Here is a 26,906-nt window from a genome sequence, read left to right as displayed (position 1 = left end):
TCCGGGGAGACGAGGGGCGGGTAGCGCGCAGGCGCGGGCGGGGGAGCGCGGGAACGTGGGGGCGCGGGCGCGCGTTTCCGTGCGGACGAGGTTGCGGGTGCACCGGGAGGGGGGGAGGGGGCGGGCCCGGCGGAGCATGAGAGGCCCCCAGGCCCATCGCCTCGTCGCCGTCACCCCGCCCGCCATGGAGGCCGACGTGCTGGACGCGCTGGAGGCGCTGGGGTGAGCCCCACGGTCTGCGCCCCGCAGCCCCCTCCCCCGCCTCCCCTCCCCCCGCCTTGACAGTCATTCATTCATTCATTCCTTCATTCCTTCCCTCCTTCCTGTTTCGTGAGCGCTTCCTCTGTGCAGAGCGCTGCACTGAGCGCTTGGAGTGGACAGTTGGGCAGCAGGGAGAGACCAACCCGGCCCAGGGACGGGCTCGAGCTCTAATCCCCTCTCTTCCCCTCCCCCCGTGCTTCTCCTCCTCTCCCCCCCCCCCCGTGTCTCTTCCCCCATCTGTCGTCTCTCCTCTTCCCCCCGTGCCTCTCTCCCTCCCTCCCCCCCGTGTGTCTCTCTCCTCCCCTCCTCCCCCGTGTCTCTCCTCTCCCCCCCCCCGTGCCTCTCCTCTTCCCCTCGTGTCTCTCCTCTCCCCCCCCCCCCCACCCCGTGTCCCTCCTCTTCCCCCCATCTGTCTCTCTTCCCCTCCCCCATCTATCTGTCTCTTCCCCTCCCTTCGTTTCTCACCACGTGACCCCTCCCCCGCCACGGGGTCCCTCGTGTCTCCTCCCCCCGCCCCCTCCCCCGGGGGTCTCCTTTTCTCCCCCGGGCCCGGGGTGGAGGAGCTGCCCCGCAGACCCCTGCCCCTGCCCCTGTTCCTGCTCCAGCCCCTGTTCCTGCCCCAGCACCTGCCCCAGCCGCAGCTCCATCTCCCAAATGCCAGGGAAATGAGGGCGGGGTGGTGGCGGGGGCGGCTACTCCAGTGACCTTCAGCCTAGGGCTCCCTGGCAGTGTGCTCTCCCAAGCACTTACTACAGAGCTCTGCACAGCGTAAGCGCTCAGAGGATACCGCTCACTGACTGACTGATTGATCGCTCTGTACATCGTAGGCGCTCAGGAAGTACCATCCGTCGGTAAATGCTGTCCATGGCCATCGCGATGACACAATACGTCGTGTCCTGACATTCCCTTGCCGGAAGAGGAGAGGCTCGAATGGCTTTCAGATAATGAAGGAATATGAATGGCGTTTGTTAAGCGTTTACCATGTGCAAAGCGCTGGGGAGGATACAAGGTGGTCAGGTTGTCCCACGTGGGGCTCCCGGTCTTCATCCCCGTTTTCCAGATGAGGTCACCGAGGCCCAGAGAAGTGACCTGACTTGCCCAAAGTCACGCCGCTGACGAGCGGTGGAGCTGGGATTCGAACCCATGACCAGGAGGAAAGAAAAGGAGGATAGTGATGATAACCGTGCAGCTCATTAAACGCTCGCTAGGTGCAGAGGACTGTGCTAAGCGCCGGGGGTAGATGCAAGATGATGGGGTCGGACCCGGGCCCTGTTTCACGTGGGGCTCACGGTCTGAGTAGGAGGGAGAATGGGTGTGGAATCCCCGTTGTACAGATGAGGAAACTGAGGCCCAGGGAAGTTCAGTGGCTTTGCCCGAGGTCACCCAAGTGGCAGAGCTGGGGTGAGAACCCTGGTGTACTCCTTCCCGATCCCGTGCCCTTTCTACTACTACTAATAATAATGTTGGAATTTGTTAAGCGCTTACTATGTGCCAAGCACTGGGATAGATACGAGGTAATCAGGTCGTCCCACTTGGGGCTCACGGCCCAGATCCCCATTTTACAGATGAGGGAACTGAGGCACAGAGAATTTAAGTGACCTGCCCCAAGCCACGCAGCTGACGAGCGGCGGAGGCGGGATTAGAACCCGTGACCTCTTGATTCCCAGGCCCGGGTTCTTTCCACTGAGCCACTAGGGTGCGCTCCCAGCTTGGTGCTACACACTGTGCACCAACTCTCTCCCACACACCCTATCACTTAAGCACTAGCTCATGTGCAGGTCCCCTTTTCCTTCTTCCTTCTCCAAAATCAAATGTCTGTCTCCCCCTAAACTGGGAGGCTTTTGAGGGCAGAGATCGTGGCCGCCAACCCTACTGGGAAGCAGCGTGGCTCAGTGGAAAGAGCCCGGGCTTGGGAGTCGGAGGTCACGGGTTCGAATCCCGGATCTGCCACTTGTCGGCTGGGTGACTGCGGGCAAGTCACTTCACTTCTCTGTGCCTCGGTTCCCTCATCTGTAAAATGGGGGTGAAGACTGCGCCTTACGTGGGACAACCTGATGACCCTGTATCTCCCCCAGCGCTTAGATCAGTGCTCTGCACATAGCGCTTAACAAAAACCAACATTATTATTATTATTGGATCCTCCCAGTGACTTGATCCAGTGCTCTGCCCTCAGTGCAACAACCAATCAATCAGTGGTATTTATTGAGCGCTTACTGTGTACCGAGCACTGTACCGACAGCTCGGGAAAGAACGGTCCAACAGAATTGGCAGCCACATTCCCCGTCCATAAGCTCACAACCTAGAGGGGGGAGACCTACATTCATATGGATAAATAAGTGGTTTATACTATAGAACTTAAAGATGTGTACGTGAATGCAGTCGATACTATGGATTGATCGATCGGTGGGTGGGCTGAAACGCTCCTGGGAAAGCGGCGGAGTTTGGGGGGGAGGGAGGCCCGGCCCCTCGGGCCACCGCTCACCCGTTGGCCGTGCCCGGCGGCTGGCGCCTCCGCCCTGCCGGTTGCCAAGGGGAGACGGGGGGCAGGGGCGACCGATCGATTGACTGATCGATCGGTAGTAGTCCCCGAGTGGCCACCGTGAGCGGAGTCCCGGACTGGGGGCTAGGGAGGAGTAAAATGGGGATGAAGACCGTGAGCCTCACGTGGGGCAACCTGATTACCCTGTATCTACCCCTAGAACGGTGCTGTGCACGTAGTAAGCGCTTAACAGATAGCAACATTATCATCATCATCATCAGAGAGGCTCACGTGCCGTGTCGTTTCGTTCCGTGTGTCCGTCCTGGTCGCAGGTACCAGGGGCCTCTGCTGGAGGAGCAGGCCCTGGCGGCGGCGGTGGAGAGCGGGCTGACCAGCCCGGCGTTCTCTGAGCTCTGCGTCTGGCTGGGCGCCCAGATCAAGCCGCTGGGTCACTTGGAAGAGAGCATCACCTCCGCAGCAGGTACTCCTGCCCCCGGGGTGGGCCGAGACCCCCGCCATCGTCGTCCTCCTCCCCGTCAGGACTTGCAGCGGGGGGGGGGGGGCAGAGACCTCCTCTGGTTGGGCGGGCCCGATTCGGGGTCCCCTCATCGCCGTCGTCCCCGCCAGGGCCATTTCCCGAGCGCCCGCCGGGGCCGGCACGCTGCTCCGGCCGCTTGGGAAAGACTCCCTACCCGCCAGGAGCCTCCGCCCGAACGGGCGGGCGAGCGGGCAGGCGGATACCGTTTCCAAACCGTGGGAGCGGGAGACGGAAGAGGGTGTCGGGTTCTGGCCCGGGTGCAAGAGTACCCAGCCGGAGAATTCGGTCAACGGGCGTACGCCGCGCCGAGGGCCGAGCTTGGGAGGGACACGCCCACGTGCCAACCGCGCCGTTGGCTTCATGAGATCGGGGACTGGGGATTGAAGCCAGGAAGGTTTCCCGGAGGGGTGGGATCTCAGGCAGGCACCCCCGACTGTAGGCGGGGGGTGGCCTGCGTGGGTGGCAGACCCATCCGGAGCCCCCTCCCAGAGGGGAGGGGAAGCCCAGCCAGGGCCCCTTCTGGTCCTGGTCCAGGCCGATCTGATCCGGGTCGGGGCGGGCTAGGGTCGGATCGGCACCCGGCGTAAGCCCGCCCGGCCCTGGGGCGATCGCCTGTCCTGAACAAACCCGGGGAAGGAAAGGGCCGGGCCCGCCGGCCGGACCCGGCCGCCCGGGGGCCGCGGCCACCCCCGCCCCCGTGAGCCGCCTCGTGCAGTATCACCACTCCGTCCGTCACCCTGAATGAGAAAAAGGAGAATGGCGACAGTGAAATACTTTCTACGTGCCGAGCGCTGTACCGAGTGGCCAAGCGCTGTACTGAGTGCTGGGGTAGATACCACGTCATCCGGTCGGATACGGGAGAGAGAACAGATCTTTCGTTCCCGTTACGCAGATGAGGAAACGGGCCCGGGGAAGTGAAGTGATCTGTCTAAGGGCACACAGCGGGCAAGTGGCAGAGCCAGGATTGGAACCCACGGCCCCCAAGGCTCGTGCTCTTGCCGCTAGGCCGCACTGCTTTTCGATGCCCCGCCGAGGGCAAGGCACTCGTGCGAGGACCCCAGAAGTAAGGCAGCGGTCGTCCCCTGCCCTCCGGGGGCCCGGAGAGTCAGGGGGAGCACTCGTGTACTGATCCGTTCTCATTTTTCCCTTTTCACCTCTCCACGTTCCCGTCGTCCCGCTCCTTCCCCCCGGCTGCGGCTTTGTTCTCCCGCTCCCACTCTTCGTAAATAACCGGCCCCTGCCCAAATCCCCCCACCCCGGTGCAGCGGAAAGTCCTCGAGAGCCCGAGAGGGGTCCGTCTGGTCCTTGGGCCGCTGGACCCACCCCGAGCGCTCGGACCCGGCCGCCGCGCCCAGGTGTGCCCGCCCCTCCCGGTGATGACGGTGGTGATGATGATGACGATAAAGGGGATGGTTTGGCTTTTCAGATGGAGAAGACATCGAGAGCTTCCAGCTGGAAGTGAGCGGGTTCCTAAAGGAAATGGCCTGCCCCTACGCAGCTCTGGTCTCCGGCGAGATCAAAGACCGGCTACGGAAGAAGGACGACTGCTTGAAACTCCTCCGTAAGTCAACCCGCCACTCCCGCCGTCACCGGCCCGGGCATAGGCCCGGCCCCTGCTTCCCAACCCTCCCCTCCCCGGTGGTACGGGTCTGGCACAGGCCGGGGGGTGATCCGACTGGGGCAACGGTGGCTCTCGGCAGGGTCGCCGGGGCCCGTCGGGGAGGGAGCCGTACGTGGCCCGGCCGGTCGAGGGGCCCGGGGCCCGCCCGTCCGTTGCCGTCGTGGCCGCAGGGCAGAACCGGACTGTCCGGAACTGCCCGGGGGGTGAACGCCGAGGCCGGGGAACACAGCAGAGCCCTTTACAAATGAATCTCGGGAGTCCCGGCTGCCACCTTCGGGGTGAGACCCTTGGGTCCGGCGCCGAGGGGGATGTGCCCTACCGGGCGCCTGGGAAGTACAAGAGAAAGAAATGACACACTCCCCGCCCACGGGGGGCTCCCGTTTTAATGGGGGAGAGGGACTTATTCCCAGAATTAGCAAGATAGTTGGACTCTTCAAATGCGGGGGGGCGCCGGGGTGGGTCGGATTTGGGGAGGGAGGGAGTTCCAGGCGGGGGGAACGGTACGAGCGGGGGGACAGACGGACGGGAGAGTCGAGGGCAAGGCGCTATTTGAAGGTGGGCCCGGGAGGCGTGCGGAGGGGGCACCGGGGGTGACGGGAGAGGAGAGCAGATAGGAAAGACCGGGCCTCGGCAGAGAGCCCGGAAGCCGACCCCGAGGAGTCTCCGCTTGGAGGGACCCGGGCAGCCGGCGTGCGGGGTTTTGAGGAGCAGTAAGCACCCGCCGACACCGGAAGGCCTTGATGTGCGCAGTAGAGGGGAGCAGGGCGAGGCCCGAGGCGGGGAGACGGGCCGGGGAGCTCCGCCGGCCCGGAACCCCCACCAGATCCGTCGCCGCTGTTCGGCGGCGAGGAAGGGGCCGAACCGGGAGGCGGTGGGTGGGTTAGGAGGAGCCGGCGGGATTTGGCGAGAGAGGAGGCGGCGGGGGGCGGGAGGGTGGGGTGATGGTGTCAGCAGGTGACATGGAAAGGTCGGGGGGAGGAGGAGGAGGGATGCTTCAAGGGAGATGGCGAGTGGTTCGTTTTCAACGGCTTCGGTGGAAGGAAACAGAAATGGGGCCAAATGGGGCAGGGTCACGGGGTCGGGTGGATGCTCCCAACTCCCCCCACCGCTCTCTGGCCCCCCCCCGTCCCTCCTCCCAAAACGCCTCCCGGGTCATCCGGGCGGGGGAGGACGACCCGTCCGGACCCCCGTCCCATCTGTGGCTGTCGGCGGAGCGGCTGGGGTTTTCCCATTGTGCCGGCGGCTTCCTGCCCGAGCCGGTGGGGAGGCTGGCGTGTCAGCGCCGCCGTTGTGGTCGGGCGGGGGGCGGTGGCGGGTCGAATGTTTGTTTCTGCAGAAGGTGGAGGCGCCGGGCTCCAGGCCCCGGGCCCCATCTTCCGTTTTCCTTTCCGTAGTGTTTCTGAGTTCGGAGCTGCAGGCCCTGCAGATCACGCAGAGGAAGCGGCTGGCCGGCGCACGGGCCGAGCGGAGCGGGGAGATGTACCGCGAAGTCCGGGCCGTGTGCGACACGCTGGGCGTGCCCGAGTCGGCCGCTCCCGACGTCCCCCTCCTCCTGCACAGTGTGGAGGCCAAGGTGCCCAGCGGGCGGTGCATTCGAAGCTGTCTCACCCCGCCCCCGGCCATCCTGCCCAGAACCCTGCCCGGAAAGGGACCCGAGGGTTCCAAGCCCGCCCCCGCAACCCCCCACGCTGCCGGCGGGTTCGAGGAGTGCCCCCCGACCCGGCCCTACGGGGGACCGGAATAACCGAGAAGGGCAGGCGGGGTCGGCACGGGATCTCGCCGGGGTGCGCGCACGGGGGGGTGGGTCTGTCCGCGTCCCCATTTCTGCTTCCTCCCGGGACGGTGGGTCTGACCCGGCTCACGGCAGGCGGCCCCCAGCGACCGGGCCGGAGGGGAGGCGGGAGACCGGCCGGCCTCTGACCCCGCTGCCCTATTCGGGATTTCAGGTGAAAGACGTCCTCTCCAAGGTTCACAGCGACCACGTGGGGAAGCCACTGCTGCAGACGGCCTTGAACCCCGGCCAGGCGGTAAGGCATCCCCAGCCAGTGGGTTGCAGGGGGACCGCTTCTCTGGGTCTTGATTAAGTACGTGCTGTGGTGGGCCCCCTCCCCTCCGGGTAAGGGAGCCAGGCCCCGTCCCGGGCTCCTTCTCTACGAGGGAGGGCGGGAGGAGGCCCAGAGGGGGTCAGTGACTTGCTGGACGCTCCATGGCAGGCCTGGGGGGGAGCCGGGCCGCTCGGCACCAAGCCCCGTCCCTGACCACCCTGCAGCCTGCCGGGCCAGTGGTCCCCGCTGACTAATCCTCCCCCGGGGGCTGGGGGGTCAGGAGAGGGTCAGGCGGCCCCCACCTTAGAGTAGGGGGACAGCCCTGCTCTTCCCCTCCCATGCCTTCAAGTCATAGTAGCAGCGGGGCCATCTGTCGAACGCCTACTACGTTCAAAACGCCGCTCTAGGCACCGGGGGGGTAAAAAGGCCCAGGTGGAGTCGGACACGGTCCCCGGTCCCCAAGGGGCTGCCGACCTAAGAGAGGCAAGGAGCAGGAGGGGACGGACGGCAGGCGCCGGGGAGGAAAACCCCCCAGTCGCGGACGGAGAGGAGCAGAGCGGCGGGACACCGGCTCGAGGGGCGGCGGCCCAGAGGCCGGTCCCGACCACCGCCGCTGTCCCGTACCCCCCGTGAGAAGGCCCTGGCGGGGCGGACCGAGCGGAGGGGAACGGCACCGGACCTCGGTCCTGTCTTCGCCGTAGGAGCGGCTGGAAGCCATCAACGACGCCCTCGCCAGCGAGTACGAGTGTCGCCGGCGGATGCTGATGAAGCGGCTGGACGTCACCGTGCAGTCGTTCGGCTGGTCCGAGAGAGCCAAGGTCAGGAGGCGTGCCGGGCCCGGCCCGGACGACTCCCGGCACTCCGGCTCCCCCCGGCCCCTCTGAGCCCGGGGCGGGGGCCGCGGCGAGGCCCCCGCGCGTCAGCGCAGCCGACACGGACGGCCGTTGGTTTCGGCCCCCCGCCCCTCCCCCCCCCCCACCTCTCACGGGCCGTGCCCTTCACGGGCGTCTGCGGGGCGGCGCCGGGTTTGAGGGGAGAGCCCAGCTTGGAGGGGCGGGCACTCTCCCCTCCCGCCCTCTGTCACGACTTTTCTGACCGGGGGCCGCCAGGCCTAACTCGGGAGCCGGGGGTGGGGGTTTCCCCGCCTCGGCACGGGGGGCGCCGGCTCAGCTCACCCGCCTCTGGGCCGCGGAGCTCCCCGGCCGCAGGGGTGACGCGGGCGTTCGGCCGTGCGACCAGGTGAAGACGGACGACATCGCCAGGGTTTACCAGCCCAAGCGCTACGCCTTGTCCCCCAAGCCCACCGTCAGCGTGGCCCACCTCCTGGCCGCCCGCGCCGACCTGTCCAAGATCGTCCGCACCAGCAGCGGCTCCTCCCGCGACAAGACCGCCTGCCCCATCAATAAGGTGGGGGCTTCCCCTGACGGCCGCCCTCGGGGGGCCGCCGCGCCCCCTCCACGCCGCCCACGAGGAGCGTCCGCGGCCCCGAGGGAGGCAGGTGCGCCCGGGCCGCGGGACCCCGCGCCCGGGGTTAGCCGAGCGGCACTCTCTCTCCACAGGTGCTGATGGGAAGGGTGCCCGACCGGGGAGGACGACCCACGGAGATCGAGCCGCCCCCACCGGAAATGCCCCCGTGGCAGAAGAGACAGGAAGGCGGAGGCAGGGGGGGCTGGGGCGGGCGAGGGGGCGGTGGGCGAGGCGGGGGCGGGCGAGGAGGCGGAGGCTGGGGCGGTGGGGGCGGGGGAGGAGGCTGGGGAGGAGGGGGAGGAGGCTGGGGGGGCGGGGGTGGAGGCGGAGGCTTCGGGGGTAGGGGGGGCTACGGCGGCGGGCGCGGGGGGGGCTACGGCGGGCGCGGGGGGGGCTACGGAGATCCTTACGGAGGCGGGGGGGGCGGGGGAGGGGGCTACCGGCGTTACTGAGGAGGAGGGGGCGGCCGAGCAGGCCGGGCCTCGCTTAGGGCCCCCGCGGCCGCCACCGCCGGCGGACCCCCGGACCGCGCCCGCCGTCTGTCTGGGACGCAAAGCTGGTCTTTTGTGTAGACGCTGCGTTAGGGCCCGCCCCCCCCGGGGGTCTCCCCCACCCCTTCCTTGTGTGTCTTTGGAGCAGCCTGGATTTTTAAAGAAAAAGCAGAAAAGCGAATAAAAATGAATTTGTAGACCAGTAACTATTCCTTACCACCGAACCCCATCAGATCCCCGTCCCTTGGGCCAACCCCCCGGGGCCCCGGAGGAGGGGACATCCTCCCCACCCCCCCGCCGTTGGGGGAGCTGTCGGCTAAAACGGGGAGGGGGCGCTCGGTGCGCCTTCGGTGACCCCCGTCCTCCCGGTTCCCCCCACCACCGGCCCCCCCCGCCGTCGGCCTGCGTGTGAGGCGGGGGGGGGGGGGGGGGGGCCTGAGGGCCGGGGAGGGGTGGGGCCGGAGCCCAGCGCTCACCTGGCTCCGGAGGGGTGGGCGGGGAACCGGCCGGCCTCCGTCCTCCTCTGTGGCCCGGGGGGGTGCCCGTCGCGGCCCCGGTGGCGGGGGTGCGGCGGGACGCCGAGAGAGACCCGAGCTCGGGGAGGCCGGGCACGCGGCGGGCGGGGCGTGAAGGCACACGGGACGCGGATGCGGAGGTTGGGCTCGGATCCTTTTATCCCATAAATAGGCAACAACCCCCACCGTGATCCCGTGGTTCAACTCCGCGGGGGGAGGGGGCCGCGGGTCCCAGTGACCAGGCGGGGCCGGAACCTTCCAGAGGTCGGCCACGACAGGCCCCGGGCCCGGGCCCACCCGTCCGCCGAGCCGGGCGGAGGCACCCGGGAGCCTGGGCGGAGCGGGTGCCGTCTCTGTCCTCGGTGGCGGCCGGGTCTGTCCGTCTACTCCGGCCCGGAGCGGCGGGGGCTACGGCGCCTGGACACCGCGTCCGTCTAGCCCGCCCGCCAGCCGCCCGCCCCCGGGGTCGAGGGGCCGGGGGCCGTGGTGACCGTGGGAGAGCGAGAGGGCGTCCATCCTGCGCTGGGCCTGCCTCAGCCGGAACCGCAGGGCTTCGTTGTCCGCCTTGAGCGCGTGGTTCTCCGCCTTGAGCGCGTGGTTCTCCTGCAGGACGGAGCCCGCGCTGCTGCAGGGCAAGTCCCGCCCTTCCCCCCCGGCCCGCCCCGAGAGAAGGAGAGGGGAAGGGGAGCGGAGGTCGGGAGGGGGGGGGAGGGAGGGGCCGCACCTGCTCCAGTTCCCGGTAGCTGGGGAACCTGAGCTGCCGCAGCTCCTCCTTGGCCCTGGCCACCACCGCCTTGTTGTCCCACTTGGCGAAGGCCCGGCGGTGACGCCCAAGTGCCGGGGACGGGGACGGAGGGCGTGGGGACGGGGGACCGGGCGGTAGGCAGAGCGTCTCCAGGGCTGACCTCTGCGGGGAAGGGGAAGAGGAGAGGGGAGGCGAGGAGGGGGACGACGGGGCGGGAGGCCCGGCCGGGGTCTCGGGGCTGCCCGGCTCGGTCTGCGTGCCCCGGTGGGCCACCGTTGGCTTGAGGCGCACGGAGATCTTCTGGGCCGACACCCCCATGAGCATAATGGTCCTGTCTCGGCCGCCCTCCTCCAGTCCGTTGGGGAACGGCCCCTCCTCGGCGCCTGGGGGTGGGGGACGGGTGGCGGTCACCGGACCCTCGCTGAGCCCCGAGGGTGCAGGGGAAGCCCCCCCGACTCCACGCGCAGTCTCCCGCTCCCTGACGGGGCTTAGAAGCGGGGGGCCTGTCCTCCCCTCGCCCCCGACGGGGAGAAACAAGGTTCCCAAGTCCCAGCCCGGTGCTCGCGGCGGGGAGGACGGGGGAAACGAGAGGGAGGGGGAAGGGGGGGGGGGGGGCGGCGCTCCAAGACTCACCGGGGAGCGGCTCTTGGCCGCCGAGGGCGGGTGCCGGGCCGGGCGGGGGGCCGGTCTCCGCGGGCCCGGCCGGCCCTTGCCCCCTCCGCTTGCACTCAAACACCACCAGATCCTTGCACTGCTTGTGGCAGTTCATCCCGCAGTCTGGGGGGCCGGAGGGCTGGCTCAGCGTCCACCCCCCCGGCGGCTGACCGTCGGGGGCGTGTGTGCGGGGAGGGGGTACGCGAGGCCCACCCCCAGCCTCAAGGCTGCCCTCCTGGGGCACGGGGCCCCACGCTTCCTTACCTCTGCAGCGGTAGCCCTGTTTGATCACACCCCAGAGCTGCAAGACAGAGCGGGGATGCGTTAGCTGGGCCCCCCCACCCCGCCGCCTCTCTCGGCGGCTTCCCCCACCCCGCCCCCGCGTCGGGGCCCGGCCCGTGCTTACGAATCCGGCGCAGTTGTCGCAGAAAGTGGGCTTGAGGTACGTGGTCTCCTGGAAGTTGTGGGAGAAGCCCAGGCCCAGCTTGGAGTAGATGGAGCTGGCGCGCATGAAGTAGGCCGTGATCTCCTCCCGGCTGACCAGCCCCTCCCTGCGCACACACCGTGGCCCGTCAGTGGCTTGAGGGGAGAGGGCACTGTGGCCCCAGGCTTGGGGGCGGGGGGCTGGACGAGGGGCACCGGAGAGTCGCCCCCCTCAACCCGCCCCTTCCCCCGGACCGTCCCCGCTAGGTCCCGAAGCCGGGGGGGGGGCCCCTCGGGGGGCGGGGAGGGCTCGGCTAGACTGGACTGTCGGCTCGCCGCGGACGGGCATCGTGTCCGCCGACTCCGTCGTGGCGTACTCTCCCGAGCGTTCAGTACAGCGCCGCGTATAAGGCGAGTGCTCGGTAAATATCAGCCAAGTAAGGAAGAACTTCCCCTGGGGGGGGGGGGGGGTTCCTTCTCCGAAACCTGACCTTCCCCAAGGCAGGGGGGTTGGGCGGGTGGGCTGCGTGGCCAGGGTCTGGCTCCCGCCCCCGCTCACCTGTCCTTGTCCATCACGCAGAAGGAGAAGGGGAAGCTGGCGGCGATTTTCTCGAACTCTTCCTGCGAGATGTAGCCGTCCTGATCGTGGTCATAGTTCTTGAACACGGACTGGGGACGGCAAGGGAGGAGGGCGTGAAGAGGCGAGGAGGGGAGGGGTCCCCGGGGTGGAGGGCAGGGTCGGAGCAGTTGTTCAGGCTGACCCCACTCCTCAGGTGTTGGCTCCTAGCGCTTAACAAATGCCCTTATTATTATTATTATTCTATTATCTCCCTGACTGGCTGGTACCCCGACGAGCTCCTTGTGCCCCAACATTAAATCCCCCCAGTGCCTCTCCCGGCCCACTCCCGGCCGACAGGGTCCCTCACCCCCGTCTGTCGGGTGAAGCCTCTGAGGCCCAGAGAGGTCCGGTGTCTTCCCTGCCTCTGAGGTCAGTAGGGCAGGGGCAGAGCAGAGGACTAGGAGCTGGGGGTCCCGGCGGCCGACGACGGATTCTCTCCCTCTCCCCCACCAGGACCCCCCGCCTATACTCACGTCCACCATCCTCTGCACGTGTTTGCTAATGGTCTTGGGGTCGGGTTTCGGGGAGACGCCCGAGGCCCAGTCGGCCACCACGGGGGGCCTGGAGGGCGTCAGAGGCTGCGGAGGGCCGAAGAAGCGCCTTTCACCTCCTCCGGCCGCCCCCCGCCCCGGGACCGCTGGGCTCGAAAGCGCCGGGCAGTGGGGGGGGGGGGGGGGGGGATCAGGCCCGAGCCCCCGACCCTGGTTCCCGCTCAGTCTGGGCGGCCCGGCCCCGCTCCGTCCCCACCCCCCGGGGCCCGGGGTGGAGGCACCTGCCTGGGCACGGTGGGTCCGGGGCTCGCGGGCGTACGACAGCTCGTAGATCTCATCCTCCGTGTAGTACAGGTCCAGCGACAGCTGGCGACGGAGCGGGCGTCAGCCGCCGCGGGGCGGGGAAGGAGCCCGGGGACTCCGGCCCGGACCCGGCTCCGCCACCGGCCTGCCGGCGGACCGGGGCAGGTCCCTTCCCCTCTCGGGGACCACGTCCCTTCTCAGGATCCCGGTTCACCCTGGGGCCGGGCACCGGGCCCCGTCCGGCCTGCTCGCGCCCCCGGGCCCCGCTCCCCCGCCCCGGCCCCTCCCGGGCGGCACTCACGGTGAGCAGGTGCACCAGGTCCTTGTTGGCCTCGAGAGGCGGCGCGGTGTCCTGCAGGCGGACCAGGTCGCTGATGTGTCCGTGCAGGGCGAGCAGCTTGTGGACGTTGACCCGGCCCCCGTCTAGGTAGGTGGGCAGGGCCTCGTGCAGGGCCAACAGGTCCTTGAGGTGGACGCCCAGGATGGGGAGGCGGAAGGCGCCGCAGCTGCCGAACGCCCGCCGGTAGCTGTCGTAGTTCCGGCACGACGACAGCAGCTCCGTCAGCTCACCCAGCGTCTGCGGGGCGGCGGGACCGGGGTCACCCCGCCGGCCCGGCCCGGGGGACCACCCTCCCGCCCCAACCCCCCGCGATCGGGCGGGGGCGGCACCCACCTTGCCGGCTTCGGGGGGCACGTGGGCGCTGGTCTCCTTGAGCCGAGAAATGGCACTGTGGCTCAGGCCCCCGACCACGGCCATCAGCGTGTTGAAGTTCTGCAGCTTGTAGAGCCCCTGTGGGGCCGGGGCAGAGGACCCGGTCGGCAGCCCACAGACGGGCCGGGGTCCCGCCGCCCCCGCCCCCGGGTCTCGGGCCTCGCCCCCCCCCGTCGGTCCCTCCCCCGGGGCCCTGACCTGCGCCACGTGGATGAATTTGACGAAGACCTGGGCCCTCAGCTGTGGCGTGGGCCGGCTGAGCACCATCAGCTGCACCCACTGCGACACGCCGTTGCAGAGGGCGATGGAGCGCTCCATGGTGGGGCTGTCCCGCACGCAGCTGCTCACGATGTAGTTCTGGTAGTCGCAGAACTAGGGGCCGCGACACACACGTAGAGCCGTCGGCACGCCGCCACCCCGGCGGAAGGCGGACGGACCGACGCCGTGACCCGTGCCCGCGGCGGGGGCGGCGGGCGACTCCGCCCGGGCAGTCGGAGGCTTGGGGGGCGGGGCAGGTGGGCGGCCCGGGGCCCCGGTCTACCGAGAGCGGAGCTCTCGCTCCCCCCGCCGCCCCCTCTCCCCCGTCCCCCCGCGGAGCGAGCCCCCACCGAGATCCGGCAGAAGGACTTGAACTCCAGGTAGGTCAGGTGGTCCGACAACTCCTGGGGCTGCAGGTTGTCGAACAGGAGCGAGACTTTGCGCTTTTTGCTGGTGTTGGGCTGGACCCTGTGCGTCAGCTTCTGGGACCAGTCTCGGGCGTGGCTGGGGGCGGGGGGGGGGGGGGGGGGAGACGGAGAGAAGAGAGAGAATTGCGGCGACCCTGGCTCGGGGTCACGGGGGCCTCCCGGCTCGGCCCAGGGCCGCTCTTGTGCCGGGTCTGCCGGTCACACCCACCGGGGTCGGGCGGGGTAGGGGCCGGAGGTCGGCACGGGGATCGGGACCCTCGGTACCCTGGCGCCCGATAGGGTGGAGTGGGCCGGCGAGGTGCCCTGCTCTCCCTCCCTCCGTCCGGCCCTCCCCGCCCCAACTGTCCGGGATCCTTTCCCCCTCAGCTCCGGGTGAGGGGATGGGACGACGGGGCCGGATCCCCGCTGTAGGGGCAGAGCTGGGGCTCCCGCGCAGGATCTCCCGGCTGGACCCCGGCCTGGCTCCCCCCGGGGTCTGGGCTCGGACGATGGGGTCTGACCGGGCCGGAGAGGGAGCCGGGAGGAGCCACGGGCCCGGGGATCTGCCCGGGGCGGGGGACGGCGGGCTCACATCTGCGCCGTGTCGACGAGGCGGGCGTGGGCCTCCTGGCCTGCTGCCTTCACCGAGGCCTGGAAGCGGTCCAGAGCCAGGGCCAGCTCCGGGTCCGTTTTGAACGTGGTCCAGAACTCGGTGATCCAGTACCTGCGAGGGTTGACGGCCGTGAGGCCGGATGGGGGCCCGGCGCCCCCCAAGTGGCGGGCACGCCAGGCGCCGCCAGTCCCCGGGGGACTCGGCGCGGGCGAGCGGAGCCCCGTGGATGCAGAATCACGGGGCGGGGGGGGGGGGGCTGCTTCCCCCTGGGCGTGGACCCGGAGGATGAGCAGACGCCCCCACTGAGCAGACCCGTGGGACTGCGGTGGTCACGTGACCGAGGACCCGGGCCCCCGCTGCCCTGGCGAAGCCTCTCACCAGATAAAGTAGCAGACCTGCAGGCAGATCCCAGCCGAGTCCTTGGCCAGCGCCTCCTGGTATGTGCCCGGCGGTCAAGGAAACCAGGAGATGGCTGGCCCGGCCCCCCCCGGGATGGCCCCAAATCCAAACCGACGCCAGCCCCGTCTCCGGTAAGACTCCGGGTGGGAGCGCGGGCGGGCGCGGCGGTCCACCCGTCCCCACCGGGGTCCCGCCGGCACAGGGCCGCCGTACACACGCCGGGGGCAGTGTCTACACCGCCGGAATCTCCCCGTCGGGGTCTCGGGCTGAGGGCAGATGGGCGCAGAGGGCAGTGAAGATGCTGAGCGTGAGGCCCCTGGGGAAGGGGAGCTGCAGGGGCAGGCCGAGGGTTAGACCGTGAGCCCGTCGTCGGGCAGGGATTGTCTGTCTGAACTGTCCATTCCGAGCGCTTAGTTCAGTGCTCTGCACATAGTAAGCGCTCGATAGATACTATTGAACGGATGAATGAATGGCAAGGGTCCCGGGGGCACTGGCTCCCCCAGCTGCAGGATGACCCCGAGGTGGCTGGGTTTCCTGGAAGCTGGGGTGGGATGAAGAGCACTGGGGGCCGGGATCCCCTGGGCTGCCCCTGACACCGAGGAACCACCCTGCCACCCCCGGGCACACCCGTCCGCTGCCGCCCCCTCTTCCGGTCTCCCCGGGATCCCCACGCCCACCTGGTCCAACCGAGACACAGCAGACGCCCCTATCCCGGCCCGGCTGCGGCCCCTCTGGGACTAGGGGAAGAGGAATTTGGGATTGACCTGGAAGGCCCGTACCTGCAGGGCTCCCGCGATCTCCCTGAGACCCCGGCGCCAGGCCGGGGAACCCCAGGGATATGGGCCCCGGGTCTCCCCCGGGCCCAGGGGGTGCCCCCGGCCCCCGCGGCCCGGCTCCTCCCCATCCCACACGGACGAAGGATATCGAGTGGCGAGTCTGTGGAGGAGGTCGGCGGAGGGCAGGACGATGCGGTGCACGGCCAGCGTGGCCTGGAGCAGGGGACTGCCGCTGCCTCTCGGGCTCCCGTCGGCATCTGCCGGCGGGTAGCGAGGGGCGCCACGGTCAGAGACACCACCCCCCTCCCCCCCTAACCCCCCGCTCACCGTGCCCATTACCCCCTGTGGGTGGAGGGGGGGGGGGGAGATCAGGGGTAGGTTGGACTTCAGGGGGCAGAGTTAGGCCCCAAACCGGACCCAACAGCCCCAGGGGAAGCAGGAGCGACGGCGCCATTGGGCCGGGAGCTCCCCCCGCCACTCACTGGCCACCTGCTCCTGCGTCATCGCTCCCAAGCCCCAGGCGCAGCGCCCCGCACACAGTCAGCACCCGGCACGGTGCCCGACCTGCAGTCGGTGACCGGCCCGCCTTCCGCACACGACAGGCGCCCGGCACGGCTCTCCCCGTGCGCTCGGTGCCCGGCGCGGGGCTCTGCTCAAAGCAGGCACCCAGCACAGCGCTCTGCGAACGGTAGGCGCTCAGAACACACTGCCGGAGGTGCTTCTGGGAGAAAGAGGAGAAGGGGGGATGGGAAGGAGAAGAGAGCAGGTGACTCGAGCCGGGTTGGGGGGTTGGATCGGCAGCAGGGTGGGCTTGGGGACGCCTCTGGCCCCACCACCCTCCGGTCGGGGCGTGAGGGAACCTGAGCAACAAAGCCCGGTGCGCCCTCCAGCCGCCCCCGCCGAGAGGTGTGAAAGCCGTTCACTGGCGTGGGCTGTGCCGAAAATACCCAGGCCCCTCCCCACGGGGAGGGCAGAGGGGGACGGTGAGGGCGGGAACGCCAGGGCCCTAACCCCCAGAGTCGGGCTGGGCCCGGAGGGAGGGAGGGAGGAAGGGAGGGCCCCCTCGCCCCTGTGCTGGGACGCCTGGAGATCTGCCCCGGGGGGCCGCAGCGGAGGGAGGGGAGAAGCCAGGCCGCCCCTGCTCCTTCAGGGCTGGGTCCCGGGGCCCAGAGAGGACGAATGATGAATGCGCAAGGTCACCCAGCAAGTTGGTAGCGAAACTGGAACTGGAATCCCCGGTGGGATTCTCGTGCCCCGATCTAGCAGGATGAACCTCACCCCGCTCCTTTGAAGCCTGCTCCACTCTGTACAGCGCGACCTAGTTTCTTGGATAAAAGATCCCAATCTCTAGATGGCTGGGGTGGCGGGGGAGGGGGAGAGCGGGAGGCAGGGGCTCGGGGCGACAGGAAGGGGACAAACAGAGCACAGAAGAGAACAGCGGGGAGGGGAGGGGCAGGTGTGTTCTGGTTTACAGGGTGTCAACCGGTTTGTCGGCCCAGACGACGACAAAAAGAGCAACGCCAACGGTAACCAACTCCGGTAAAGGGGAGCGGAGCCCCCACGGCCCGCCGACATCCACCGTCTCCGTTCCTCCTCACAGCGGCCCCGGGGGGGACGGAGAGAAGGAGGGAGGGAGGGAGCCCCCGGCCCTCTCCCCCTACAACGCACACGCCGTTTTCCAGAGACGGACAACAAGGCCCAGAGAGGCGCGGTCACTCGCCCCGTGTCACACAGCGGCCCCGCGCCCTGGCCCGTGTCCTCGCCTGGGTATCCGTCCCCACCCTCCGCCGACCGATCCCCGGCAAACCCCGGCCCCCAGCTCCGCTGGCCCAGGGGGCCCGTTCTGGCTTCCGCCTCCTCACCGCGAGGCAAACCACAGCGCCGGAGTGAGCGAGAGTGAGCCGGAGAGACACCGGGAGAACAAGTGAGAGAGAAGCGGGGGCGGGCTGGCTGCCCGTCAAGGCCGCCGGGGCCGGGGGCCTTCCGGTAAGGGCCCGGATCCCACCGCTGCCCACCCGAGACCGGCCTCCGGGGAAGAGGGAGGGGGGCCGGGCGCGGCCTGGCTTAGCGCAAAGAGCACAGGTTTGGGAGTCGGAGGTCGCGGGTTCTAATCCCCGCCCCGCCACTTATCAGCTGTGTGACTTTGGGCGACTCGCTTAACTTCTCTGTGCCTCAGTTACCTCGTCCGTAAAAAGGGGATTAAGACCGTGGGCCCCACGTGGGACAACTTGATTACCTTGCCTCTACCCCAGCGCTTAGAAGAGTGCTCGCCACACGGTAATCGCTTCACAAACACCATCATCATCAGTATTATCATTATTACTCTGCCGACCTCCCAGGGGCTTGGGCGAGTCCACACGGCCGGAGAGGGACTCTCTGGCTCGGCCTGTGGGCCTGCCTGGATCAGGTAACAGGGTGGTGTTCCCCCACACCCCGGGTGGAGGGCCGGATCATGCGGGTCGGAGTGTTGCCCAAGGGAGAGGCCCACACGCGTGTCAGAACCTAGTGTTTATTAAAGTGCTGGGCGTATGATAAGCGTGTGACAAATACAATAATAATAATAATAATAACTTGAAGGGGGAGAGAGGGTGTGAGCAGGAGGTTGGTGGAGGGAGGCAGGAATCAGAGGTCATGGGTTCATATCCCAGCTCTGCCACTTGTCAGCTGTGTGACTGTGGGCAAGTCACTTAACTTCTCTGTGCCTCGGTTCCCTCATCTGTAAAATGGGGAGGAAGACTGTGAGCCCACGTGGGACAACCTGTTTCCCCTGTGTCTACCCCAGCGCTTAGAACAGTGCTCTGCACATAGTAAGCGCTTAAAAAAAAAAAAAGAGAGAGACAAGGAAGGTGAGGTCCAGGATTAAAGGGTGAGAGGGTGCGGGGGACCGGTGAGCTCCCAGAGGGCCGAGGACTGAGCTTCCACTTCTCGCGATGTCCCTGAGAAGCGTGCGCCATTCCACTCCCGACTGATGCCCAGTACAGCGCCCTGTGGGTAGCCAGTACAGTGTCCTGCTCACAGAAGGCACATCCTCCCTCCAGTCTGGAATTCCCTATCCACTCATATCCAATGGTCTCTCGCTCTCTCCAACTACAACGTCCTCCTAAATTCACATCTCCAAGAGGCCTTCCCCTAAGCCCTCGTTGTCCTCGATGTCTCTTCTGCACGAGGCTCTGTACCCCCTAATCTCTTCATGTTCCCCCCGACCTCAGTCCTAGAGCACTTAGAAACATCTCCTTCCTCCTTGCCATTTCCACCTCTCTGTGATGTATTTTAGGGTCCGTCCCCCCTACTGGATCGGAAGTTCCTTGAGGGCAGGGATTGTGCACACAGACTCTATGGAATCGTGCTCTCCCAAGAGCTCAGTACAGTGCCCTGCACACAGTAAGGTAATTGGTTTCTTTTCTCTTAATGGTATTTGTAAAGATCTTACTATGTGCTAATCACCGCAATAAGCCCTACGGTAGATACAAGCTAATCGGGTGGGAAACAGTCCATGTCCCCCACGGGACTCACGGTCAATCTCCATTTTACTGAAGAGGTAACTGAGGCCCAGGGAAGTGACTGACCCAAGGTCACCCAGCGGCCAAGTGGCGGAGGTGGGATTAGAACCCAGGTCCTTCTGACTCCCAGGCCCCGGGGTCTCTCCACTAGTCCCTATACCACTGACTGATTGCTAGATGGGATCTGTAAGATGGGGATTAACTGGGAGCCTCACGTGGGACAACCTGATTACCCTGTATCTATCCCAGCGCTTAGCACAGCGCTCTGCACATAGTAAGCGCTTAACAAATACCAACATTATTATTATTATCATAAGGTCCGGGGCTGGGGAGGTTGCCAGGGTCACCCGGGGCGAGCACAGAGTTGCCAGCTGAGGTCAAGGAGGGCGGCCGTGGCCGAGCCCAGCTCTGCCAGCTGGACCAACTACCCCCAGCCCCGTGGTGCGTCCCGTCCCGCCCCACCTCCCCCGACCGCCAGCCCCCCCGCCTCCCACCCCGCTCCAGAACCACAAGCCAGAAGGTGATAAGGCTTCGATCTACCATTGCTCTATGCCACAGGCCGCTATCTCGCCCGGTGCCTGGCCAGCGGCTTCTCCCGAGGAACGCCGACCCCGGCCTTGGGCTCCCGGCCACTCCTCCTCACCCCCGCTGAGGGAGGGGACCCCAGGCCAGTCCCGCGCGGGAAATGCGTGCAGGCCTGGGGGCTGTCCCGGCTCTGCCGCCCCGACTTGCTGGGGAACCTCAAGCGAGTCGTTCTACCTCTCTGGGCCTTGGCCCTCATCTGGATGCCTCCCTCCTCCTACCCATCTGGCCTGGAGAAGCGCTCTGGGTGACACAAGTGAAGGAGACTTTCAGCCCCGGGAGAAAGAAAGGGGAAGACAGGGGTGGGGAGCGGAGGGAGGAAATCAGGTGCGGGGAGAAAAGAGGGGCACGGGGGGGGGGCCCCCTCCCACACTGGGTGTGGCCTCTCGGAGGCTGATGGTGGAAAAGCACTCACACACCACGAGCAACCTCTCCCCCAGGCGCACACGCGCACGGACACACAGACACGTGCCCGCACGGCCCACCCCACCTGTGCCCCACCTCCGCCCGCCCCCCCACCCCGGGGCCGGCCCGGCCCCTCACTCACCGAAGGCCTGGACGCAGGCGTCGATGAGCTGGTCCAGGCTGGCTCCCTTGGCCAGGGGCCCCAGGGCCACGGCCGCCTTGGCCCCGGGCCGACCGTGCGGGGGCTGGCCCGGAGCGGGCCGGGAGGGGACCGGCTGGGCCAGCCTCACCTCCGGACCAGCCCTAGGGACGGCCTCGCCCCCACTGCCCCCTCCGCCACCGCCGCCGCCGCCGCCGCCGGGGGGCTTCCTGCAAGGGGCGGGGAGGGGGGAGAGACGGAGAGCAGAGTCACTCGGTGTTGGGGGCCGGGCATCGGGAGGGGGCCGGGCCCACCCTAACTCAGCAGAGACACAGGCAGGGAGGCAGAGACTCGCACAGGAAGAGAGAGACGCAGACAGAGACAGAGAGAGAGAGAGGGACAGGCCAGTCGGAAGTGGCCAGGGCAGGGGATGGAAAAGAACAGATACACAGCGCGCGCACAGCCTCTGGAAGTTAGGGGCAGCCCTGATCCCAGCCTGCATCCGGGCCACGGGGGGCCGGGGGACCCCGGGGGACCGGGAAGATGGAGACAGAGACCGGGGGTGGGTCGGGGCAGGGGGGCGAGGGGGACAGGGTCACGGTCAGGGGCCCAACGGGGTCAGGGCTTGAACTGGGTCAGAGTCAGGCCCATTTCCAGGACTGGGAGCTGTGCCCGCTGCCTTGTTTCACTTTTGACTTTTACGCAAGGTATGGGAGGAGTCGAGGGGTCACCAGTCGTGCAGTGGGGGAACAGGACACCCCGCTCCTCCGCTCTGCTTGATCCAGCCTCCCTCAGCCCCGGTCCACACCCGCTCCCGTCCAGTCTGGGCCGGCCCCCGACATATCTTCCAATCGGTCAGTCAGCCACCAAATCCCGTCGGTTCGACCTCCCCGACGTGGCTAAAATGGGCCCCCGCCTTTCATCCGAGCCGCTCCAAACACTCATCGGATCCCACCGGGACCACTGCCCCGGCCGCCTCGCTGACTTCCCCGCCTCCTGTCTCTCTCCACTCCACTCCAGTCCAGACTTCACCCTGCTGCCCGGATCATTTTTCTACAAAAACGTTCGGTCCACGTTTCCCCACTCCTCAGGAACCTCCGGTGGTTGCCCATCCACCTCCGCGTCGAGCAGAAACTCCTCACCACTGGCTTAACAGATACCACAATTATTATTTTTAAAGACCTCGACCCCCTTGCCTCCTCCCACCCCACCTGGCTATTCTCCTACTACAACCCAGAGCGCACACTTGGCTCCTCTAATGCCAACCTTCTCACCGTACAGTTCGATCTCGTCTATCTCGCCGCCGACCTGTCGCCCACATCCTGGCTCTGGCCTGGGGCACAACTCCCCCTTCATATCCAACAGACCACCGTTCTCCCCACCTTCAAACCCCTCCCCAAATCACATCTCCTCCAAGAAGTCTTCCCCGACTAAGCCCTCATTTCTCCGTCTCATCAGCCCTCTGAGCGCCCAGGGCCTGGGGAGTCGCGAGTGTGTGTTGGCGGGTGGGGTGAAATCCGCAGAAGGACACTTCTGTATTCGTCAGGTTGACCTCCAGGGCTCTGTGGACCCTAATCCCAGCCATCCTTTCCAGCCTGTATCGCCGCAGCCCACGGACCCCTTCAGATCTCCCTCCCCCTGCCCGTCCCCCGCTGTGCTGCCCCGAGGCCGAGGGCACCGCGGGCGTGGGCCCCAAAGGAGGCCTGCCCGTTCCCCGCTGATTGGCACTTCCGTGTTGAGGGGTGATGGGGAGTAGCTGTGGGCTGCAGGGACCCCCCCCCCCGGGATTGATGGGGGTTCCCAAGCCTGCAGTCCAAAGGAGACCAATCCCCCCGGCGGCCCGGAGCCGTAGACTGGGGGTGAGGGAGGGGGGCTGCCCATAGACAGGGGGCCGGGGGAACCCTAAAACACTAAGAGGCAGGAGATGCTTCAACCCCCCCGGCCCCCGAGCTGAGCCAGGACCTGGGAGGCACCAGAGACCTGAATTCAAATTCTACAGTGCCCCTGGCGCGAGCCTGGCCGTATCTGAGAGTCGGATTCCTGCCTGGGATGTGCTACGTGACCCCACACCGGTGGCCGAACCTTTCCGGTCCTGCTTGTCCCATCAGGAAAGAGGGGGAAGCTGGCCAGGGGACCTAAGTGCTTTGGGTCCCGTGTCTCCCCGGCACTGAGCTTCTCCCCCAGCCCGCACCGCGGGCAGACGCCAAGATCTGAGATGGCCACAATATTTAAAATTTCCCTAATATAATAACAACAAAAGCAAATTCAGGTTAAACCGCCTTTCCCTGGATCTGATTTCGTCCCCGTCGGGGACCCCTTGCACTCCCATCTCTCAGAGGGGGGCAGGAGCCTCGCTTCTCCAGGGTCCCGGATCTTCACCCTCCCCCAAGTCCCGGTCCTGGGCCAAACCTGTGGCTCCCCCTCTCTGCTCCGACCCAAGCCGGACCCCTGCTCCCCCACCCTATCCGCCACGTTCTTGGATCCGAACCCCTTAAGCGTTTTGATACTCACACACCACCCCCAGCCCCACAGGAGTTACGGACGTACCCAACTGCGATTTATTTCAATGTCTTCCTCCCCTTCTAGACTATAAGCCCCCTGGAGAGAGGGGTTCAGCGTGGCTCCGTGGAAAGAGCCCGGGCTTGGGAGTCAGGGGTCATGGGTTCGAATCCCGGCTCTGCCACTTGTCAGCTGTGTGACTGTGGGCGAGTCACTTTTAACTTCTCTGGCCCTCGGTTACCTCATGTGTAAAATGGAGATTAAGACTGTCTCACGTGGGACAACCCGATTACCCTGTATCTACCCCAGCGCTTAAAAAAGCGCTTAACAAATACCAACGTTATTATTGTTACCTACTCTACCGTACTGTATTCTCCCAAGTGCTCAGTACACAGTAACTGCTCAACAGATAGGGAAGCAGCTAGCTTCACGGAAAGAGGCCGGGCTTGGGAGTCGGAGGACGTGGGTTCTAATCCCGGCTCCGCCACTCGTCTGCTGCGTGACCTTGGGCAAGCCATTTCATTTCTCGGTGCCTCCGTTCCCTCATCTGTAAAATGGGGGGCGAAGACTGTGAGCCCCACGTGGGACAAACTGATCTCCTTGTATCTTCCCCGCTGCTTACAACAATGCTTGACACATAGTAAACCCTTACATACCATCATCATTATTAATATTATTATTATTAAGTACCACTGATGGACTGACCACCAGAGCACGGCACGGTGGGGGGGGGTGATTGGGAGCTGGGAGAACTCCCCGCCCCCAAGCCGGGACAGGAGCCGGCGAAGGGGAAAGGGGGGATGGAGTGTGTGTGCGCCTGTGGGGATGGGGTGGGCGGTGGGGGGTCCCGGGGGGGGGGGGGGGGGGGGGGGCGGGGCTCCCGCAGCCCCGACCGGAGGCCGCCAGGTGGCGCCGCGGCTCGGACCCAGGTGCGAAACAGGACGGGCCCAGCCGGGCCGGAGGGGAAGCCCCTCCCTGCCCCCTCGCATAAGAAAAATAACGTTGGTATTTGTCAAGCGCTTACTAGGTGCCCAGCACTGGGGCGCGGTGGAAAGACCCCCGGGCTGGGCACTCGGAGGTCATGGGTTCTAATTCCGGCTCCGCCGCTTTCATTCATTCATTCAATAGTATTGATTGAGCGCTGACTAAGCGCAGAGCACTGGACTAAGCGCTTGGCATGGACAATTCGGCAACAGATAGAGACCGTCCCTCACCACTGACGGGCTTACGGTCCAACCGGGGGAGACAGACGGCCAAAAACAAGACAACTTAGCCGCTTGCCAGCTGGGCGACTTTGGGGCCAGTCGCTTCACTTCTCTGGGCCTCAGTTCCCTCCTCTGGAAAATGGGGATTAAAAACTCCGAGCCCCACGTGGGCCCACCCGACGCCCTCGCTGAGAACACAGTAAGCGCTTAACAAACACCGCCATTATTACTGTTCTAAGCGCTGGGGGAGATCCGCCTTCGTCAGGTTGCCCCACGTGAGGCTCCCAGTCTCCATCCCCCTTTTCCAGAGGAGGTGACTGAGGGCCCGAGAGGATAAGCGGCTGGTCCAAAGTCACGCAGCTGAGAGGCGGCCGGGGTTGGAAGCCGTGACCTGGGACTCCTAAACCCGGGGTCTTTCCCCGAGCCCCGCTGCCTGCTCTCCGGGCCCCCTTTTCCTCCCGGGGGGCTGGGGGCAGCCCGCCCACCCCGCACGGCCCCGCACTCACCGGGGCGGTTCTCCCGCCTTGCCCAACGTCCCCATGGGCGGCCCGGCTCCCGCGGCCTGGGGGCGGGGGCAGGGCCAGGGGACCCTCGGGCCCGGGGCATCGCCTCCTCCTCCACCTCCTCCTCCTCCTCCACCTCCTCCACCGACCGTGACCCCGCCCCCAGCCCGGTGACCCCACCCCCCGGCCCCGCCAGCCTTTCAAGGAAACAACGGAGCGGAGGACGGGGGGGGGGGTCGGGGGGACCTGGGTTCTAATCCCGCCCCCCCTCCCCTTGTCGGCCGGGTGACCCTGGGCAAGTCACTTCGCTTCTCTGGGCCTCAGTGACCTCATCTGCCAAACGGGGGCTAAGCCTGGGAGCCCCACGTGGCCCCGGGACTGTGGCCAAACCGATTTGCTTGTCTTCGCCCCAGCACTTAGTACAGTGCCTTGCCCACAGTGAGCGCTTAACAGATACTAAACATCATTATTATTAATAATCCCAGATACCCACACGCACATGGACACACGGCCCCCTTGGTGACCTTCCTAACTCTCGTCTCTCCTCACTCCAGGCCGTACTTCACTCCGCAGCCGGATCGTTTTTCTACGGAAACTTTCAGGCCGTGTTTCCCCACTCCCCAAGGGACTCCAAAGGTTGCCCATCCACCTCCGCATCAGATAAAAACTCCTCACCGTCGGCTTTAAAGCGGTCCATCCCCTCGCCTTCTCCTACCCTGCCTCCCGACTCTCCTACTCCAACCCGGCCCGAACACTTCGCTCCTCCGATGCCAACCTTGTCATCTGTCCGTCCGTCGGCCGCCCCGCCTCTGACCCGGAATGCCCTCCCTCCTCCCACCCGACAATCGCCCTCTTCCCCCTTCGAAGCCTTATTGAAGGCACGTCTCCTCCAAGAGGCCTTCCCTCCTCTCCTCTTCTCCCACTCCCTTCCTGCGTCGCCCTGACTTCATTCGTCCCCACCCGGCCCCGTTCCCAGCTCCACGGCACTTATGTCCAGATCTGTCATTTATTTTTTTCTATTAATGTTCGTCTCCCTCTCTAGACTGTAAGCTCGTTGTGGGCAGGGAACGTTTATGACTGATGTATCTATATCTATGATTCTGTTTATCTTGACGGTAGTGATGCCTGACTACTGGTTTTGTTTTGCTGTCTCCCCCGTTTAGACCGTGGGCCCGTCGACGGGCAGGGATCGTCTCTATCTGGTGCCCAACTGTCCATTCCAAGCGCTTAGTCCAGTGCTCTGCACACAGTAAGCGCTCAATAAATACGACTGAATGAATGAATGAATGAACCTATCTGTTTACCGTTACACTGTCCTCTCCCAAGCTTTCTGCACCCAGTAAGTGCTCAATAAATTAGAATGAATGAATAAATGAATGAATGACTGAAGGCAGTGACACCTGCACTTGCACGCGCGTGCGCACACACACACATATCTCCATTCAGGGAGCTGCATCCTGGCCTGTACATGTGGTAACGAACCCTCGAGCGCCCACTGAAAGACACCGGGGGCCGCGCACACACATATATATCTCCATTCGGGGACCTGCATTCTGTTTTGTACATGCGGTAACGCACACTCGGGCGCCCTCGGAAAGACACCGGGCCTCGCACACGGACAGGCGCACACACATGCGTCCACACCGTCGAACTGACACTCGCAGACGCCCGGTTGCGGTCGCTGGAGGAAGCACTTGCTCTCTCTGGGCCGAGCTTCTCCGAAACCTCGCGGGTTACCTGGGAGCTCAGCCCTGCAGGCCGCCGACGCCCCCTCCCCCCCCTCCTTCATCCCCTCCCCCGCCCCCAGTTTCCGGGGCCCTCAACAGGGTGAGGCCAGGAACAACCCCCACCCCCCCAACCCTCTACCCCTGCCCCTGCCAGACACAGCCCTCCTGCTACGGCACACTTCAAATTCTTCTTGAAGGCACATCTCCTCCTAGAGTTCTTCCCTAAACCCTCATTTCCTCTTTTCCCACTCCCTCACCCTCGCACTTGGATTTGCTCCCTTTGTTCACCCCTCCCTCAGCCCCCCAGTCCTTTAGGGAAGCAGCGTGGCTCCGTGGAAGGAGCCTGGGCTTCGGAGTCAGAGGTCAGGGGTTCGACTCCCGGCTCTGCCACTTGTCGGCTGTGTGACTGTGGGCGAGTCACTTCACTTCTCTGTGCCTCAGTTCCCTCATCTGTAAAATGGGGATTAACTGTGAGCCTCACGTGCGACGACCTGATGACCCTGTATCTCCCCCAGCGCTTAGAACAGTG

The 26,906-nt window shown here is 66.2% G+C and overlaps 2 protein-coding genes across 2 annotated transcripts; one reads left to right on the top strand and one right to left on the bottom strand.

Annotated features, from left to right (window-relative positions):
- The first annotated feature begins 101 nt into the window (after positions 1–101).
- On the top strand, positions 102–9,104 carry FAM98B (family with sequence similarity 98 member B). The gene is made up of 8 exons (XM_029078032.2): positions 102–222; positions 3,073–3,221; positions 4,705–4,839; positions 6,294–6,472; positions 6,846–6,926; positions 7,646–7,762; positions 8,184–8,351; positions 8,504–9,104. Exons 1-8 carry the CDS (start codon positions 137–139, stop codon positions 8,861–8,863), a joined length of 1,275 nt encoding a protein of 424 aa, XP_028933865.1. The 5' UTR covers positions 102–136; the 3' UTR covers positions 8,864–9,104.
- Positions 9,105–9,554: 450 nt separating this feature from the next.
- RASGRP1 (RAS guanyl releasing protein 1) lies at positions 9,555–20,990 on the bottom strand. The gene is made up of 16 exons (XM_029078022.1): positions 20,447–20,990; positions 15,966–16,074; positions 15,021–15,083; positions 14,622–14,753; positions 13,973–14,126; positions 13,563–13,736; positions 13,326–13,442; positions 12,954–13,229; positions 12,635–12,715; positions 12,332–12,436; positions 11,799–11,908; positions 11,223–11,367; positions 11,081–11,117; positions 10,796–10,939; positions 10,142–10,545; positions 9,555–10,020 (listed from the first exon to the last, which is right to left on the bottom strand). The coding sequence occupies exons 1-16, from the start codon at positions 20,943–20,945 to the stop codon at positions 9,826–9,828; spliced, it is 2,745 nt and encodes a 914-aa protein (XP_028933855.1). The 5' UTR covers positions 20,946–20,990; the 3' UTR covers positions 9,555–9,825.
- Between the last annotated feature and the right edge of the window lie 5,916 nt (positions 20,991–26,906).

This window comes from Ornithorhynchus anatinus, chromosome 13 (assembly GCF_004115215.2).
Source record: "Ornithorhynchus anatinus isolate Pmale09 chromosome 13, mOrnAna1.pri.v4, whole genome shotgun sequence".
Lineage (NCBI taxonomy): Eukaryota > Metazoa > Chordata > Mammalia > Monotremata > Ornithorhynchidae > Ornithorhynchus > Ornithorhynchus anatinus.
Note: the sequence above shows the minus strand (reverse complement) of the source record. Positions and strands in the feature narration are given on the sequence as shown.